At 44.0% G+C, this 21,118-nt stretch overlaps 1 protein-coding gene across 2 annotated transcripts in view; it reads right to left on the reverse strand.

Annotated features, from left to right (window-relative positions):
• Positions 1–18,571, reverse strand: part of PFKFB1 (6-phosphofructo-2-kinase/fructose-2,6-biphosphatase 1) — a 36,367-nt gene extending 17,796 nt beyond the window's left edge. Inside the window, exons 1-2 of one of the 2 annotated variants that reach the window (XM_075260048.1) lie at positions 18,131–18,571; positions 555–680 (exon numbers count right to left, since the gene is read on the reverse strand). In XM_075260048.1, the coding sequence (XP_075116149.1) occupies positions 555–680; positions 18,131–18,179 (175 nt within the window). In that variant the 5' untranslated portion in view covers positions 18,180–18,571. Of the gene's footprint in view, positions 1–554; positions 681–8,161; positions 8,437–18,130 lie in introns of those variants that run through there. The other variant, XM_075260047.1, reaches the window with a different exon arrangement.
• Positions 18,572–21,118: the final 2,547 nt, after the last annotated feature.

Below are 21,118 nucleotides of genomic sequence, written 5' to 3' on the forward strand. Positions count from 1 at the left end.
TTTACACATATCATAGTATTAAAAAGGAAGTGTTCCAGGCAAGACTACACTGTGCGACACAAGGGGTCCCAATAAAAGGCACCCCTGTGTCATGGTCCTCTCCCACACTGGACAGAACACAGTGGGGGAAATTTATTTAGACTGGCGTAGGTATGAGGCGTGCCTGAATTATTAAAAAAAACTTGGCACCTCCTAATAAATTTATGCACATTCCCATTGGCCAGTCTGGACCGGGTATAGATTTCCTGTATAACTCACACCAGTTTTTTTGGGGAGAGCCATAAGAAGCTTGACAAGCAGTCATGTCCCCGTCCCACAATAAGTTGAGGGTGAAGCGCAGAATGAACAACGTGGTGCATTTTTGGTCCAAGAAGGGTCAGGGTGCCAAAGATGTGCCACAGCAAACTGGCGTAGATGCCTTAGTAAATAACCTACAGGTTATCAGGTTTGACCGGAGTGCTACTTTATTGTTGTACTTGAGTCATGTGGGTAAAAAGGGGGACCCACTGATGCCAATGATAAAATGGGGCTAATGGCCTCGAATAGTCTCTTACCTTTTGTAGGGGTTCCAATCCAGTTGAGGTAGCGGGTGAGTTTCTTAGAGATATAGGTTTTTCCACGGGCGGGGAGCCCGACCATAATGATCATTGTGGGGGAGTTTGTGAACTGAGGTATAGATGCTGCAAAAGACGGACAGAAGGCAATCACTTTGTGGCAAGCAGATGTGAACATTTTTCCACATTACGGATTCATACCTTATTTTTCACAAGCCTTAGCCCTACCCTTCTTAGGAAAGTTTCTCAACCAAAGTTCCCAAAAGTTCCTGAGCAATTCTGCAGAAGACAGCCGGAGCCAGGGTAGTAAAATTTTTACAGTCAGGACATAGAAAACTAATTTGAACCATTCCCGGTATTAAAAAAAAGTGACCAGAATTTAAAGAAATGGTCATCTATTTTCTCCAGAAACATCACCATGGGCTGTGTCTGTGGTCCGTAGGCGGTGTTTGGCATTACAGCTCACCACTATGCACTTGACTGGAAATCAGCTGCAGTACCGGACACTGCCAGTGCACAGGTGTGGCACTATTTCTTGAAAGAATCTCAAAGTAACCCTTGCCAGGGTCTCGGGTTGCTAGGTGGGGTGGCATACACACAAGACCAGTTTCTTTAGTCCAAAACAAAAGTAGAGTTTTATTTTCACTTAAAAAAGGTAGTGCAGCAACAAAAGGAAACTATACAAAAATAAATCCCTGCCTGGCTAGGCACTAACTGAACATAGAATAGGTTACCTCACCTATAATAGCAGACTCAACAGTAGGTTGCGTCAACCAAGACAGCTCCAACAGTCTGACCTTCCTGCTGGCTCTCCAGCCCAGCTCTGTCCCTAAGGTTTGCTGCTGAAGCGGACCTTTTAAACATCACTGATGAGGACAATTCACGCTGCAGAAACATCCAAAGTGTGGACTGGAGGGGGTTGGAATGACAGGTCCCACTACCAACCTACCTGCCATTCCTAAAAATCCAGCCCAATAAAGAGAACTTGAAATAACGCTCAGAAGACAAAAAGTTATCTGCTGAGAACCATTCTTTCTGGAGTTTTTCCATCTCACCCACCGGAGATGTACACCCCCTCCATTAGCTGACCGGCCATCGGCTTACACCCTGTAACGCTTTGTTCACCACTTAGACCAAGTCCCAAAGGGTATGGGGTTCCACAGAAAGGGTAAAATCACTAGATCTTCACAGTTTAGAAATCTCCAGCATTTATAGTGTGTGTGTGTGTGTGTTGGGGGCGGGGGTTTGCAGACATTTCATCTTCCCTTTACGGCTTTTGTATAAAGCCAAGATCTGGATTTTCTGTAACAAATTCTTGACTGAACACAGTGACCTCTGGCTCCATGCCATGTGCCGTTCTAGTGAATAGGCCTGGGATTCTTGTGAGGTTTTCTGCAGTAACATTTGAGAACGCGCTGCCATCTTCACCCGGGCTGTGTGCCCATCACCACCATGCCAAGTTATAGAGCTCTTTAGCATAACAAAATGGGACAGTCGCACTGAATAGCCCATATTACCATGGCACCACGGACAGTCTCTAGACAGAGCTAGTCATGACTTGGGCTACATTCACATATTGACCATTGTAAAAAGCGGCCATGAAAAATTACATTACATTACATGCCCCTTTACATTCATAGGGCGCCCATTTTACATTAAGCCAACTGTTACTGGAGTCTATGGGGCATATTTATTAAAATGGTCTAAAAGCAAAGCAGGGCCCATAGCAACCAATCTTTTTTTTTTTTTTTTTTTTTTTTTTTTTTGGGGGGGGGGGGGGGGGAAGTGATGAGGGTGTCACAAAAGAAAAAGATGCAATTTGTTTGTGCAAAAATATTGACTTTAGGTCTTTTTAGGTACAGCATCTATTGTGCCTGGGATATAATCTGCCCCATTGTTATGGCCACAGGGGAAAAAACAAAAAAAAACAAAAAAAAAACCCACCCACATTTTAAACATGGCTTTGTTCTCCTCAGTTAAGTGAACAAGGCCCGAGATTGGCCCTCAATGTTTTACTCATTTTGCCAGTAAAAAATCCAGTTTACTGTCAAAAACCTGGGTAACGCTTTTAACCCTGTGACCGGCAGGGCCATGGCTTAGCCTTCCTTCCTACAGGGCAAAGGTCCAGGTTTCTGTTCTAGCCCTGTAAATAAATATTACGGCTGAGTCCTAGGGAAGGGGCAACAAACCACAAAGTAGAGACACAGCTGTAAGGGGTACAGCAATAGCAGTCAATACTGGGCCCTGGATCCTGAGGGGGCCCCCAAAGGTCCTTCAGCTATCTTGGCCCATATAGAATACTGGCTTATTTTATGTTGCAACGGGGCTCATTACAGATTCTGGGGCCCAGGAGCTTCAAGATCTGCCTCTGCCACTAAGGCACGATGCTTAAATGAGTGCCAATCAGTCCAACCCACTGACTGGCGCTGGTTGGCATCAGTCTTTTACACTGGCCCAAGCTAACGAAATAAGGGAGGGATGGCAGCGGCTGCCTCAACGCTGCGGTACAGTTACTCATTTACAGCATCGAATGCCCTTGACGCCGGCCCTTACCTTTCAAAGGGGCCCAGGGGAAAACTGACATGCTGGTCTTCCCCTAGATACAATGCATTTTTTTTGCTCAAAAATTCTCTTATGAGGACAATCTGCCATGATGTGCAGTGACATTTACTCTATTCCCAATTTATAAATGTTGTCACAAATGCCTTTTAGGATTCTAAAAAAGTTGGGTGCATTCATATACATGTGCCTGGGGAGAAAAAAAAAAAAAAAAAAAAAAAGTAGCAAACATGGCAAAGTTAAAAAAGTTGCCGAAAAATGGCGTACAGTACAAGCCATAATAAATTTGCCCCAGTATGACAATAATGGACCCTGAAAAACCTCCGCTGACTATAATAGGGTCTTACAAGTATCTGTTTTCAGAATTTTGGTGATTTCGGACATACTCTGCGCAGATGTGAACATAGCCCAACGGGTCAGGATTAAACTGAAAGCAGAATGCATTTATTAGTGATCAGAGGTATAACCTGAAGCTCCTGGGCCCTATACAAGGGCCCCAATCTAACCATGTGTGAACTGGCGTCTTATGCGGCATCGGGGCCCCAGGTGTGACGGCTAATTCTAGCAGGGGGGGGGGGGGAGCAGTAGTTTTATATTGGGTGGAGGGGGATGGTTTGATTCATGACCCCACTAAGCCAGGACCATGGACAGTGTACAGGAGGGAATCCGCTTTGTGAGAGGCAGGAGTAATCTGGATTTATACATTATGGCCGAAACGTACAATGTGGACTTTAGAGAGAGTACTCTACTACATATAGGACATCAGAGAGACTGGCCCGACCTCCATAAGCATCCCAAAAACGTATGGGATTTAGATGGAAGGAAGTTTTACTCTGTGAAATGTACCGTATAAGATGAGCGGCGGCGACCAGAAAGTGTCCACACATAACACAAACCCACTGGAATGAAAATCAAAGTCATGTGGAGAGGAAGGTGCAGAATACGGCACAATACAAACAGTGGAAGTCTCCATATAAAAAAAAAAAAAAAAAAAAAAAAACCCACACAGCATTCTTTACTTCTAGCTAAAGGCAGAAGAATTGTTAAAATTCCATTCAGCCACTTGTTAGTTAAATCCGCCAATGAAAAAGCCGTCTGACAACCTACATGGTTCCTGATTCTGGCCTTACAGGGGGTTGTCAGAAAGACCCAACCAGGAGGACACGTAGGCAATGTGGATTCTGTCACAACACTCTGCTGTACCTGTACATAAGGTCCACTGGGCACCGCTGCAGGGTCTGCTCCACTGTTCCAATCAAACATGATGAAGTCTGACCGAAGTATGAACAGAGCCTTACTGCATTACATTGCATCAGATTAATGGAGAGGATTCTCCTACTCTACAGTACGAGTAAAATTCCTTTGATCTGGCATCTTCTGGGTCCCATAGATTCCAAATTAAACTTCTAAAATATACATGTAAAAACAGATGCTTTCAAAACATTAGGAGCCATCTCAAGACTTTTGGTCTTATAAATTCTATTTTTAGATTATATTTTTTGAATCTAAAATTTCTGTGCTGGACTATTAAACAAAAAAAAAAAAACTTGATAGTCTTCAGTAGTTGATACCTTTTTAATGGCTAACTCATAATGATGACAGATTACAACGTTTCGGAACTCTCTGCTCCTTTCTCAAGTAATTTTAGAAAACCATTTCGGAAGGATTCATATGTATGTACAAAAGGGCACATAGGGATAGAATTCTAGGAGGAAGGGGGGGGGGTAGAGGGTTATTAGTAATTGGTAGAAACAATGTACTCACTGGCTAACACGGTACAAGAACAAACATTTTCCTTGTGCTGGATTAGCAAATCATCTGGATTACTAGATGCCAGATTAAAGGAATTATTAACTTCAACCCCAGAATTAAAAGGTATTCATATCAATCTTCATAGGATAGAGGAGAACTTTCCGATTAGTTGGGGTCTGACTTCTGGGATCCTCTGCGATCTTAAGAATAGAGCTCCGAATGGACAATAGATGCCGCTACTCCGGTCCATTGTCTAGGTCTGCCGGAGATTTCTCTCCACTCTACTCAGCTGGCTTCAGTAGCCCCATAGAGATGAGTGGGACAGCAATGAACATGCAAGACCTGCCATTCCATTCATACAGGGCATCTGGGAGCCCCCATTGTCATTGTCATGTTGGACCCCAACAAGATAGTTATTCCTTGTCCTTTTGATAAAGGATAATTTGTATATAATGGAATACCACTTTAAATTTTCTATCATAATCCAGAATACTTCACAATCTGACAGCTGTCAGGCCCCATTAGTGCAGAACGAAAAGTTTAGGCCGGAGGACTGGAGGCGCCAAATACCAAGACACGATTCTTTATAGAAGACAGGAAAAATCTGCAGCCTGTAAACCGTGAACACCCCTCATCCGAGCCCATAATTGTGGTGTAACCACGTAATGAAGTCGCAGACAAAGCGGCCGTGTCTCTCTAATGAAGCGGAGGCACGCGAAATACCGGCCAGCCACCAGAAATAGCTTTTATGGACAGGAATGGGCCATATACGAGGGGAAGGGTCATCCGCAGTGACTCATAATTGCAGACCGTGCAACGCGTATAAAATGTAAAATATAGAAAATATGTGGAAAAGTTTGTCCGTACATACTGTACTAAGGGCGGGTCCTCATAACTGTGGTGAATTCTATAGACACGTCACCCATTCTTGCACATTGTCGGATCACTTCAGTATTCAAATCCCAGGGCCGGACATACTACATGTCTGCACATGGCAAAACAGACACCGATATACAATGATTACTTCCTTTTGGAGGAAACCCATACATATTTCCCATGGAGCCTTGTGTGTAATTCAGACCCCATACACATGACCAGTGTGTAGTGTACGGGCCAGTGAGAACATTACGGATGGCCCATGGATTGGTATCAGTCCGCAGTCTGATTTTCACTGACCCATAAACTTCAATGAATTGGCAAAGCCGCAAAAATGGACAGATAAAAGATGCAGGAGCTAGAAGTCATTCCACTGTATTGTGGCGACACCAGCTACCGCAGCACCGCACCTATTAAAGGGGAGCACAGCTGCTTCTGACCTTGGGCACGTCAATAGTTTCTGGGGCTGGGAAGCGGCTAGATCACTGATCAGTGCAGGGACTGCGGAATATCCCTTTAAGTCAGCAGGCAATTATCTTTAAGATGAACCAGTATCCCCCAAAAGTACCACACCTAATAACTACTCTTGCAAGTCACTGACATATGACAAAAGGCAAACGTGGGGGGGGGGGGGGGGGGTCAGAGGCAAAATCTGTCCCACTTACTGTAGAATACATATATGGTATTGGTGTAAAGAAGCCTTAACCTTCAGGATGCAGCAGTGACCTCTGCACCCCATTTGGGGTCCATCTGCCAAAACAATCCACTGATCACACAATGACCCCCAGGAATTTTACAGGTCAGCAAAACTGAACACTGTTGACATAGCTTAGAGATAAGCGAATGGCGTCCTAGTTGGTGAATCTTCAACATTTGTATGGTCCGATAGGTCAGGTATGTAGAATTCGACCTCAGTACATGCTGAGGCGCTACCAAACTAGAAGTAGCCAAAGTAGACACCACGTTATACATTGGATGTTAGGTGATAGACATTACTGTATAGAGGTCACTTGCCCCAACATCACCCCTTCCCCCATGATATCTTCTACATATGATGGAGACAACTGACCATTGTTCAGTTTGGACAAAGAGGAGTGCTTGTCATTCATGGTGTGCAAGATCTCTTAGGCTACATTCACATCTGCATTCTGAGGCTCCAACACAGAGTCCTTCTAAAACAGAGGTCACACTAACACAACAGCCAGCAACATCAAGGAGACAACAATGGGTACCAAGGGACGTCAATATAGTCAATGAGATCCCTAGGGACCCATTGTGATCAAAGAATGGAACCATCTTTATTGCTTAATCCGTTCTTACAACAGGCCCGAAGAACAGATTTAACAATACAAGTGTTACAGCACATTTTATGCAGATCTGTGCACTACAAGAGTTCTTTTTCGAAACAAAAAAAAAAAAAAAATAATACACAAAAATAACTTGAATATTGACATTTTGATGGCCCAAATGCTAAAATAATATACAAGGTGGAGTCTCATACACATATAGGGCACCAGAAGCAATATTGTGAATATATTAGTGCACAGATCCCAAAGTGTAAAGGAGTTTCCTATGGACATAACTATAGTTACAGTTCTAGACAAAAGTTAAACATTTTTGCAATCCTAAATTTTTTTAAAAGTTTTCCTTTAAACACCTTAGTGGTGGCATCTTTTACCTTCATCAGATTCTTATGGAAACGACCATGAATGCAGGAACTTTCGTTAGAAATACAGCCATGATGTCCTTATTGTGGACAGGTTATCAGGAGGGCACTACATGTATGAGAAGATAACTCCGGACACAATAAGGACATTATGGCTGGTTATCAGGAGGACACTACATGTATGAGAAGATAACCCGGACACAATAAGGACATCATGGCTGGTTATCAGGAGGACACTACATGTATGAGAAGATATCCCGGACACAATAAGTAGATCATGGTTGGTTATAAGGCAGGGACACTACAGGTATGAGAAGATATCCCGGACACAATAAGGACATCATGGCTGGGTTCCTACCATAGAAAGTTCCTGCATTCATAGTCGTATGTACTAACAACTGATCAAGACAAAAGAAGTCACTATTAACATTGTTGGAGAAAATATTTAAAAACTATGAAAAATGTAAATAAAATTTGCTACATTTTTAACTTTTGATTTAAATCTGGTTACATCCACGGGAAGAGGATCTTGGGTTGAATGTAGGGACCATTCCTCCGACACAGGACATTTGTCCCCATCCCGCCACCTCCTATATGGGTTAATATTAGAATAGTTGCCCCCGGCTCTGTTTTGTAACCATGTCCTGGTCACAGATTGACAAGCAATGTGTTTGCTACTTAAGCAGTAGCCCTCAGTGGCCGCCTTATCCCCTTCCCCCGCTGAGGTGCCTCTGCTGTGGGTCAGTGCACTTACATCCTCTCCTCTGCTGCAGTCTCTCACACTGGTGAGGGATCCATATTTTCTGCAGTCTGGTCTGCTTCAGCTCCCTCAGCATGTCCGCCATCTGCTGCTTCTGTGTCTTCAGTGCCTGTGCAGAATCTGGGTCTGTGTCCTGGGTCTGCATGTTCAGAGATGACCTGGGGGCTGGCACCTGATCCAGACGTGCCCTATGTGTGGGTCACCTCGTGGACCTTATCTGTATGAGGAGAGAGCCAGCTGTGTAGACACAAGAGTCACTCCTACCCTCCCCTCCTCCTGAACTAGAAACCCTGCCAGAAAGGGAGGGACCCAACCCTAATAAGTGTAGGAGGCCAGCAAATGCAAGTGTGCACTTTACACCGCATTCACCTCATCTAGCCACATATCCATGGATTGCAAGCTCCTCGGGACAGCGACAACATGCCAACTATGTATTATATATAAACCCGAGCGGCCAGGGCAAGATTGAGACAGAAGTGGTTAACCTCAGCTGTGCAGAACAGACTGTAGACGTGTAATTCCTTGGTTTTCCGCCTTAATCTGGGTCACTTGGGTTTACAAAGAATATCTAGAAAATGCAATGAACCGATTAAAGACTGCGAAATAAACAGAAATAAATAAAATGCAGACACTAATCCCAATTATATTGACGTCATGACCTAAAAAAAAATAAATAATTTGTTAAACCTTAAAATAAATAAATCATAAAAAAAAACCCCTCATCCTCTCTTCACCCATACAGTAAACTGGGTCAGTGCATTGTACAGGAAAACAAAGCACAGTGGGGTGTCCACTAAAGTCTATGGATGGCCATACCATTCATTGTGTTTCAAGGGTTATCAAGGGCAGGGTCTCAGCTTTAACAAATGACTGGGGCCAAGGCGTGACTAAAGGGGTAAGGAGGGGGCAGTCACACCCCGACACTGGTGTCCGATAGGGATTGTGGCCCCTCTAGGATAGTATAGATATTATTACAATATCTGGGGGACTCCAGGTTTTCCCATGAAGTCCCTCATGTCTATGGCAGGATGTATGAAAAGAGCCAAATGTGATGGTTTCCTTAACTCCCATAGAGGAAAACGGGAGCTACGCAATCGCTGCGCTACACTTTACGCAACTCCTATTTATTTCTATAGAGCAACCTTGTTTGTCTAAGTCTAAAACTCCCAGTCTAGTGACTGAGACTTACAACTCCGATTCCAATCTCTGCCATGACTTTATTTATTTATTTATCTCTCCCTTCCCCTATCTGTAGGTCTTTGGAGTATGGGAGGAAACCCACGCAAACACAGGGAGTACATACAAACTCCTTGCAGATGTTATCCTTGGCAGGATTCGAACCCAGGACTCCAGCTCATGTCCGTATTCTAATATCTGCATGGTGTAGAGAGGGTCGTGACAAGGGTTAGGCAATGTAGGCACCCGACTAGGGCACTAATGAAGGGGGAAGGCACAATGGCAAGAACTATATTTAGCCTGGAAGCAAAAAAAAAAAAAAAATATTCATACTAATCATATGTGATACAAATATTAATATTACATGAAATTGACATTTCATGGGGCTTACAAGAGCAATTAGCATTAGGACTCAAGAGGATCCCAATATGCTTGTGGGAGGAGTCTAGAAGATGCCCCAATATAAGGTTACAATGGGCATCATCCCTCTACAGCCACAAAGAAAGTATCACTGACTACATCCCAATATTCCACCCAATATGTTGGCCCAAGCGGCAATAACATTCCTCACCCATACTAGCCTACATTCTAAAATTTATCCTACATTTTCAGAGACTATACTGATAAATTTGGTTGGTCCCAGCCTGAAAAATGGTGAAACTTATGAAAGCTCTATCCTGGAGTGGGCAGTATCTATTGGATTGCCATGCCAGGGGCAGCCACGAAGTGTTCAACTACCTGCAGCGCCACTGCAGGGGAAATAAAGCATTGCACTGCGTCCATGCAGTTATATTGATAGGTCATACAGGACAGAACGAGAGACTCTCTATACGCACACTCCAAGAAATGAGGATTATAAACACAGAACCCCCTCTAATGGGGTAGATTCTTAAACTGGACAGAAGGCTTAAAATTCTGCCATCTGCAGATTGTGGTGCAACTAATCTAATGTGTATGGGGCCAAAGAGTGAGCAGGCTGGTTACATTTCAACATGTCTGATCCTTTGATCCCAAGGAGTACAAGTCAGTGCTGTGGCAGCGAGTTATAAAGAGAAGACATGGTAGACAACAACAACTAGAGTCCGGATGAGCACGTGCACTATAAGCGAAGAAGATAATGGAGGTGCTTATACAGTCATATGGCCTGTGACCTGCAGGAATCCACTTCTGCCACTGTCAGCATGTTGTGTGTTGTCACATCCTGTATCCAGAGCCTGCACTGTACACGCAATAAATTCCTGCACCGACCAGACATGTGAGGTTATGTGCAGTCAGGCTAGCTCACTCCTCCCATACATACACTACATGTATTGTGTAGGGCACATATATAATTACTATAGATAGAAGGGGCCATTGCCAAGAAGCTGAGCAAAGAGTCTCGCTGCTACGACCCCAGGGATCTGATGTTTATTCAAACTGTGTTCCATTTTCCTGCAGCGCCACCACAGGGGAAATTATGTATTACACAGTGCCTTTTCAGTCCTATGGGGTATCTGTGTAATATGGGACAGGACAGGTCCTCCAGAATCACTCTTAAATGTTCCTTAAATTGACCAAGAGATGAGGAGTCCCACTAATAAAGGGATTATCTGAGGAGTAGGGGGTGTCTGATCATGTGATCAGAACCAGCTCCTGACGCCTGGGTCACTGCCCACTCCCTCCTCTAACTTCACAGGAGTGCCCTGTGTTATAGGGGCTGGGTGACTATAGTAAAGAGAATTACCTGTAAGATCAGGAATGGAGGGACTAACTAATGGCAGCGATATCTCCATCACCTGAGGCACAGACCAGCAAACCTGACAAAGAGCAGAATTCAGCTGGTCTACATCCCTAAATAAGGAGGCTAAATAATGTTAATATAAGCTTCCACAAGACACACGCCACGTACATGTGCACAGCCCAGACATCACACACTAATGGCCAGGAGTAGTAGATTACAGGGCAGCCCTCTTTATTTGGGACAGGGTGTCCCACTTTTTTTTTCTCCTGTGATCCACTGTAAATTTTTTGGCAAATGCAGACAGAAGCCACATATATGGCTGCGCCTGACGTTTGTTATTTACTCCATTAGGCTGGCATAGATTTCCCATGAGTTGAAATCCATCCAGTCTGTTCCCAGTTCCCCAGTGGCAGGTCAGGTAAAATGAAGCCGTCCCCATAGACAAGTGTGTATAGGCAGATACCTCCAGTGACTGAAAACACGTATAGCCAGCATTAAACTGGAAGCTAAGAGGGTCCTCTAGTGGCCACCAGCAGGTAGTGATATTAGGCATTATATCTGTCCAGGACTCTGGTTGCATCTAAGATAGTCATTGTGGTTTAGGACATTGATTATTGCTATAAAAATCTACAGTAATGTGACAAACTACAAAGTATGGTGGGGCATATGACTTCTTCATAGCAGTCGTGCAGTGTTATTACAGTATCATCCTATTCACTTATACGGGACAAGGCTGTAATACATGGCAACTATGAAGCATATGGCGATATAAACCGTGAAGAGATCACCGCACTCACATGAGTGGCAAACAGCTGATTAGCAATGGTCCTAGGTGTTGAACCATTGATCAGCCGATCCGAACAGCACGCTCCATAGAAATGAATGGATGCACCTGGTACTTCCGCTTTGACGTCGGCCGGCCGTTTAACCCCCCGCGTGCCGGCTACGTCCATTCATTTCTATGCGAGCGTGCTGGTCAGATCGGCTGATCCGAACAGTACTCGCTCATCTCTAATGACAACCCCTTCAAATATAGCAGCTGCTCGGAGTTGCTTCAATCGATAACTCCTACAGATCTACCCTTAGGCCGGGGCACCACAGCCTGAAACGCTGCAAATTAACATAACGGACACGCCGCAGGAAAAAGTGCAACGTTTTACAGTAAGTGCATAGTGGATGGGATTCTAGTGAATCCCATGCCCACTTTGCGGTAAAAACTGCGGACACACCGCGGTTTCCAAAACCAGTGCGGATTTGTAAATCGCAGCATGTCAATTATACCTATGTAAACAACAGCGATTTCCCCATAGGTATAATTGTAACAAAGTCCGTGGAAGAAAACTGCAAACTTTCTGTTTAAGCACTGCAGGAAGAAGCGTGATGTGTTGCCGCCGCGGTATTTCCCGCAGCGCTTTATTGCTGTGGGACGTCCCATGGGGCCTTAACCTTAAAGACGGAAAAAAAAAAAAAAAAAATCCTCCCATTGCGCTCCCCCCGTCCGTCGCCATGAATATAAAAATTTGGTATCAACGTAATCATATCGACCAACAGAATCTGGGCAACGTGTCATTTGTTTCTTCAATTTTATCCCATTCTGGTTTGTTTTTTTTTTTGTTTTTTTTGCAGCTTCCCAGAAACATTAAATGGTACCAACACAAGGAAAAACAAATATGGACAAATGGCTGCTGTGGGAGGGGGTTAATACAGAATTATTTTAGTTACTTTTAGAGTTCCTTCCCCTGGGGGTCTTGTAGAAAACAAACTGTTTGAATGGCGCCTTCCCTCATATCCAGTCCTGGGGATGTTCGCAGCTAGGCCGCCGCCTCTCCGTGTACCCTTAGTACTGGTCATGTATGAAATGTTGCGTCCATTCTGTATTTTTACATAACTTTCCCACATGGAAGGGCCAGCGATGCCTATAGCAGTATATTAGGGAACTGCTGTGTAACATCTGTGTGGTATCACCATCACTTACAAAGTCAGAGACCCCACAGGGACAGGGACACATTAGTATGAGAACATTCTGTTATAGTACAAGACGTAGTAATAAATACCAGATACAAAAACAGGACACGAAACGGCCGAAATGTCAAAGCTGTGGTTCCAAATTCTACAAAGGAAAAACCAAATACACAAACTGTTCCTCAGTGGATCTGATGTAAAACACTTTACAAAGTCCATCGCAAGAGATCATAGGCCAAACATCACCATTTTACTGAGAACCCGAATAAAACATGGAGGCTTTCAGGAATATTCCACCAGATGCCGCCATATGTGGCTACAGAACTTCCAGTCTATGGTATAGCTATAGAGCCAACATGTTCCATTTACTTGCTACAGCACCCATTGACTCTCTTACCTCCATGACATAGGCAGTACAATGAGAAGGTCCGCCATGTTCCTTTATAACGTACTACAGGACTATAGCTGACCATACACTACATAGATTGGACAATTTAGACCATTTTATTGTAGATATTTGTGAACTTTCATTATACAAATACACAAGACAAAAGCTGCACAAATGTAGAGATCTGTAAAAAAAAAAAAAAGAAAATCTGATCTGCCATGTTGGATTTTTATAGGTAGTTGTTGGGTGCTGAAGTTGAAGTCATTCATGCTGAAAGACTGTACAGACCAAGACCAGGCCGCAGACCAAGACGACCAGGCCAAGACGACCAGGCCGCAGACCATGGCAGAGATGGATCAGTGACTTGTTATTTCAACTTCCAGCATTGTTATCTACTTGTACATTTATGGCAGAGATACAACGAAGTACACCAGAACCAGATCCGTCCCTGCTTCCCCCATCGGTGCCTCCATTGCTGAGTTATTAGCTTTATTTCCAATATGATAATGAGATGTTTGGTGCAACGAAGGCGTCCCCATTGCTCTTATTGCACCAAATAGCTATACTTTTCAATGCTCCATTCCCCTTCCTTCTGTGATTGACATGTACTCTGTCTAGCCCTATCAGTGATAGCAAGGACATAGCTCTTTGGTGTAATGATGGCAATGGTGATGCCCTTGTTACACCAGTCAGGAAATAATGTAACATCTCAGCTATGGAGGTGCCAATCTGGATCAGGAATAAACTTGTATTAGAATGAGCCCGAGCTCTGTGACTGTGCTTATAGTTCCATAGGAACAGTTCTGGAGACAGTTTGTAGAGAGCGCCATCTAGCGGAAATCCTGCTCTGTTCATTTAGCACATTGTGCTAGTACTCCTACAGACTGGATGGAATACAACTCTCATACTGTACCTAGGCAGAATATAACATGCCTTGGAAGCAGCAGAACCACCACGTCTGTTTATACCATGAGACTGGATCTCCATGATGCCATATAATATCATATAAGAACATACACGTGGCAATGTCTAACAAGATGTACATTACCCGTGATCCCCTCTTCCAAATTCCGCATTTCAGGGCTTTGCAAAAGTCCCAAACAGTCAGATGATCAATGAAGTTAGCTGTGGCTGCAGGGATCATCAACCTTTGGCACTCAATTGGCGTGAAACTACAGCTCCCAGCATGCTCCACTCACTTCTGTGGGAGATCTAAGGGTGCATTCACACTACGTATACGGCAGCTTATTCTGAACGTAAAACACGTTCAGAATAAGCAGTGTATAAAGCAGTTCCATTCATTTCTATGGGAGCCGGCATACGAGCGCTCCCCATAGAAATGAATGGGCTGCTTTTTTCACTACGAGCAGTCCCATTGAAGTGAATGGGAAGTGCTGGTGTATATGGCTCGGCACGAGCAGAGCTAGCCGTACACACAGACACTTCCCATTCACTTCAATGGGACTGCTCGTAGTGAAAAAAGCAGCCCATTCATTTCTATGGGGAGCGCTCGTATGCCGGCTCCCATAGAAATGAATGGGAACTGCTTTATACGCACTGATTCTGAACGTGTTTTACGTTCAGAATGAGCTGCCATATACGTAGTGTGAATGCCCCCTAAGGCTGCAATCACATGGGGATTCCGCATGTCATATTCTGTCGATGCCAGTGCATTGCAAGGCATCCTGTCGCAGCTTTCAGCTCCGAATTAGGCCCAAATGAATGGGCCTAGTCTGGAGGGTGCGGTCACGAGGCAGACACCGCGGCTGATTCAGCTGCGGAATCTTCCTGAAGAAAGGGCAGTGGTCTACATAGACCACCATTGTGAGGGGGCGGATTATGACGTGGATTCTGCCCCAAAATTGGCCCCCCTCTTGCCCTGTGCGAATGGGGCCTAAGAAGAACAGAACAAGTTTGGATGCTGAGAGTTGTAACTTCAGGACAGCGCCATACACTACATACTGCAGAGGCAGTGCTTAGTACAGCAGCTCAGCCCCATTCACTTATAAGGGACTGATCTGTAGACCGACCCCACTGATCAGATAAGGATAATATGTAACTCACAGAAAACCCCTTTAATGTATTCTACAATGTACCTAGAGTATTAGTAGGGGTTAAATACTACAAGTAGCGTGCAGATTTTCTTGGGTGTTCACACATTGCAGCAGCTGGGTGGTTTCTGACTTTTTTTTTTTCTTCTGAAAACATCAATGTCTGAACATTATAGAATGGATCAAACAATATTTCTCATCCCCCATTCATAATATTTATCTTACAGTAACAGAAACCTGTTAAACACTGTAGCGGCCCGGGGGCAAACACATAAAATACGAGAACTGAAATAGTCACTAAAACCACACAATGTATTACTAAACCAGTCAGGCGATTATATTCAGCTACATCTGGTGTTGTCACCTTCACTGCACTACAATACCTGGGCTCTGGATTTCTGCTGTCAGGTCTTGTCATGGTAACTTGTGGGGCGCAACAGGACCACATTCACTACCATTGGGTACGATGTGTAACTAGCTCAACACTGAGATATTATATTGTGCAATGACTAGTCATAGTAGCACTAGATTTAGTGCCCGGTTCACACTAGCTTATTTGTTCCGTCCGGAAGGGGTCTGCATGAGGACCCCCGGACGGAATACAAGCGCAACTGCAAGCGCTGCACAGTTAAAGCGCATGGACCCCATAGACTATAATGGGATCCGTGTACTTGCCGCGCACTGCCCGCAGAAATGATTCGTATGCGGCAAGCACATGGACCCCATTATAGTCTATGGGGTCCATTCGCTTTAACTGCACAGCGCTTGCAGTTGCGCTTGCATTCTGCCCGGGGGGTTCTCATGTGGACTCCTTCCGGACGGAACAAATAAGCTAGTGTGAACCGACCCTAAGGTGCATGCTCACAGTGTGGTAGACATATGCGGATGCCGATAAGAGCACAATAGGGCCGGGGCCCCATACAGCGTAAACATTGTGATTTGGTTGCGGTGGAAAAATCATGCTGTTACAGTACCTATAAAGTGGCTGGAATTCTGACTAATTCAAATGTTTTTCCAAATGTTGCAAAAAAAAAACAAAAAAAAAAACAACTTGTAGCGGAAATGCTGCGATTTCAAAAATGCTCGTGTTTCTGTGAATCGCTGCATGTCAATGATACCTATGGAAATGCTGGCGTTTTCCGTATAGGTATAATTGAAGCAGAAAGTCCACAGAGGAAAAATTCTGGACTTTCTAAGAAAAGTGCTGTGGGAAAAACTGAAACGCATTTCCACCGCATCACTTTTTGGCTGCGGCCCGCTACTTGGGGCCTTTGTTGCATACTGTATAATCGAGTGATCATTGGCGGCTGCACCCTTATAAGGGTTGTCCAATTAAGGACATTCATCCCCCATCTACAGGACAGGGGATTAGTCTGAGGTCACTTGGGGTCCTACCAGCAGGTTTCCCAACAATCAGGAGAACTGGAGACTGAAAGTCCCCCCTGCCCCCTTCTTGTAAATGGAGCACCAGTGTACTTGTGTGATCCGCTCTCTATTCACTGCTAGGGGACTGCGCAGCCGGAGATTGCAGTCCTGGCAGCCCCATAGCAGGGAATGGAACACCAGGCACACACGTTTACAAGGAGGAGGCATGGAGGCCTTTCAATGCGCCATTCCCCTGATCGCTTGGGGACCTGGTGATCGGACCCTCCCAGTGATCTGATGCTTATCCTCCATCCATGGGTAAGGAATAAGTGTCCAAATCAGCACAACCCCATGAGAATAGAGACCTATGCCAGTTATGAAGCGGTGTAGATTTCCATTATAACCCACACCAGAAAACTGGGATCCCTGTCCCGACCCTTCGCACAATGTGGTGAGTGAAGCACAGAACAGGGGTTGTGTAGTACAAGAAGCGCCCTGTACCAAATGTGCACCACAATCCCTCTATACCCAAAAACTGGAGTCAAGGGATTGATAAATTCCCAAATTAGAGTGAATGACGCTAGGTTCACATCAGTGTTGCATCTCCGTCAGAGGATCAGAACAACGGAGAGGTGAACTGCTAAAATCGCAGCAACAGAGTCTGAAGGAACCCATTGACTGTAATGGGGTCTGACATTTTAGACCTCAAACAGGCGGACTCTATTTGGAACTTTTTCCTCCGCTGATTTTCAGGGACACAGATGTGAACATAGCCCGAGTCTGAACCATTTTACACAATATGCTGTACCTCTGTCCGTTTTGACAGAAACAAGACCAGACATGTGAACACACCCATAGACTTGGCCGTTTCTCACAGTCATGTGAATAAAGCCAAAATATGGTTTTGGTTTTTTTCTCATGAACTTTAGATCAGTGAAAAACAGAACGATCATGTGAATAAGGTCCAACTGTAACAAATACACCACCAAGACCAGACTTTTTTTTCCCACATTCCAAGTATTTTTTTTTTGTTCAATTTTTAACACACTTTTTTACTGACGTATTTCACATCAACAGAGGACAAAAACAAAAAACCACCAAAAACACCACCAAAAACACCCCCAAAGAAACCAGAGCACCTTGTATGTAGTTCATTTCATCTGGCCACAGCATTTTTGACCAAAAACACACACGACAGCACCACAAAAATGTGATTTTTCATGAAAACACTAAGTGTGGACCAGCCCGATATTTGTTTGTGTATCCCCACTACTCACAATCCCTGCAGCCAAAGCTCTCACCTGGGATCCGGGAGGCCTTTTCTTCCTGTGTCCTGTTTTTCCCGTCCATTGTATTGTGTGCATATGACCCAGGGCCACAGTTAGCCTTCAGCTCCCCGCACTTACGAAAGGTCAGCTTTACCAAACAGGAATAAAAATAAAACCTGCCCCTGCCCTTTATGCCTTACTGACTGCAGCTTAATATATTCCTCAAACACCTGCTGTTCTTGCAACACTCAATAATCCTCTGGCTGCTCACAAGAGAGCTGCTGACACCCTGGGCCAATCCCAGGACACCCTGACTTAAGACATATTAAAAGGAAATGTGCTTCCTGCAAGACAGGTACTCCAGCCAGCAAGAAGACGACAACCCTGTGCGTGCACCATGAGAGGAGCGGCCGAGGTGACTTACACAGGACTGCCGGCCATGGCTGACCTCTGCTCCCTATCACCCCTATCCTTGGCGAGGATTACAGGAAGAATCTTAAGAGTGTGAAGCCCGTGTCGCTCTCCCTACAATTGGAGCACTCCCCTTTCTGCCCTTGAGCGGAGTCCCATGTAGTCCTGGTGTCAGTCATCGCTCTGATTTATTGTTGTACTGTATAGCATGTATGGGATTAACCCTTTAGTACCCTGCAAAGGAATGTTCTTGCTACAAAGACACAGGGGCTCACATATCTATCTGCACATGCTCAGGGTTGTCAGCAACGGTGGTCATACACATTAGACTTTCATGGCCAAAATGGCCGACTGACCACCTGGGCGATGGTCATTACGTAAATCCGATTAGCAGGTCAAAAGTAAAGTCATTCATGTTGGATGTTTTTGGACGTTGGTCGCATAAAATTATTGATGTATGGCATAATTGGATGAATATGGCCGATCATTTGCCATGTGGAGTAGAGTCTGCGGGTGGTAACATACAATGGCCCCAGACTACCAATGGTGTGAAGGCGACATCCAGAGATTTAACTTATTTTCTCCATGCATTTGATCATGCTGGACCTGGGGGTTCTAAACTAGTTCAGACTCCAGGTGACATGTTTGGCACCATCCTTGGGTCATTCTGCCTCCTCCATCCTCTCCTGTGGGGGCTAGTTTTACCATAGTCTGCAGCCCCTCATAGCACAGATGACTACCTGTGAAAACAGGAGAGGAGGTGGAGTGACTGGCGCTGGTTCTGATCACGTGACCAGCCCGGAACTTCATATTGCCAATATTTGTGCCTAATTTATCAAAAAGTCGCACTTGCACCATAAATCTTGCGCAAAATTCATCACATGGAATTGAGATTCCTATGTTGTCTGACATGTTTTTTTTTTTTTTTTATTGAAGTGCAAATTCAACATGTAATCATATTGTAAAAGGTGACTCAAAATAAACCATGCCCCCTTTTCTCACCAAAATTGCAAAACGAGGGAGTGATTTTGTTGGGAAAACAGACACAAATGAGTAGTAAATATCGTCCCAAAAACCAAGAAAAAAGGGGAAAAAATTAGACAAAACTAAATAATGGCGCCAGTGTCTTGATAAATGTGCTCCATAGTGGGTCACCCCGCCTATAGGACCCTAACTTTCAAGATGGAGTCAAAAATATCACACCAAAGTCAAGAAGAACAAGTGTCATGTGCAGCCCCTCTTCAAGAGCTACAATCGCACATGTTAATATATGCCCAAAAAGCATAAGGCTGCGTTTACAGTCTGACAATAATCGAAGGAAGAAAAGTTCTGCATGGAGGGCTAGGCTTACACTAGTATTGCATCTCTGTTGTTAAAGTCGGGGGACGCAAACAATGGAAACACAACACTAGTGTGAACTGAGCGTGAGATGTAAAGGACATGACTTATCTAAAGAGGTGGGAAAGAAAATGAGGCATTTGCCCATAGCAACCAATCCAGCCATCATCTGGCCAAGGCTCCTTGGAAAATGAAAGTATTAATCTGATTGGTTGTTATTGTTAATGCTGATAATAGAGTGCTGTATATGTAGGCTATGTACATATACGATCCTGTAATAATGACTGATAAGGGAGAACAGAGCAAAAGCTGAATAATTGCATATATTCAATGCTCTTATAATGGCTGATAGCAGAGATCTGCAGTGAGAGAGCAGTATATAAGTATATATTGTTAGAGTTAAGTCCTCCATCTTTGTATTTTGACAGCCATCTTGGACTCTTTCAAATATAAACTGTATAAGTATGTTTTTTTTCTTCTTAAGTCAAGGAGGCCCTTTGTTAGACTTTAAGGAATGTGATAATGAACGTTAATGCATAGGTTACTAATCGTGATAATGAACGTTAATGCATAGGTTACTAATCATTATCTCTCAAGGGCCTCATTTTGAGAAGATGCAGCTGACTTTGTATATCTCTTATCTCCTTTACATGATGTATGGACACATAACCAACAAAAGTATTAATCTTATGGTATCTGGGCACTTTGTTATATTTTATGGTATATGAAGGTCACTTAGAGTGTATAGACACAGGGTCTATGGAACGTGTCATCTTATCTCTTTTGCCATGATATATACATATAGACATAGTCTGGGATGTTAGCTCACACATAAGTATTTGAATCCTTCTTTGTTTCATGGGAAAGTCCATCCCAGTTCTGAAAATTAATGAGATGCAGATTATATCAGGCCTCAGCTAATAGTCATGTGCCAGGCTTGTCTTATATCTCTATAACCAATTATGTTGTACCTGATTAGAATAGCCAAGCCAGCTCTTTGTCTGTAATGTATTTAAACTACCTTTTTCTTATAATAAAATCAGAACTCTTTTGATACACTACCATCTTGTGTCTTTAATCAGTTCTCCAGGCTTAAACGAAAGATGGCTGCAGTCCATCTAGGCCTGTTAATTAATTATCTAATTTGGAACTCTGCAACATACTCTTATGAGGACACTTTAATGTCCCCAACAATATAATCCTCTGATAATGGCTGATAACAGAGATCTGCAGTGAGAGAGCAGTATATACGTATATATAATCCTCTGGTAT

This window comes from Leptodactylus fuscus, chromosome 11 (genome assembly GCF_031893055.1).
Source record: "Leptodactylus fuscus isolate aLepFus1 chromosome 11, aLepFus1.hap2, whole genome shotgun sequence".
In the NCBI taxonomy this organism is placed as follows: Eukaryota; Metazoa; Chordata; class Amphibia; order Anura; family Leptodactylidae; genus Leptodactylus; species Leptodactylus fuscus.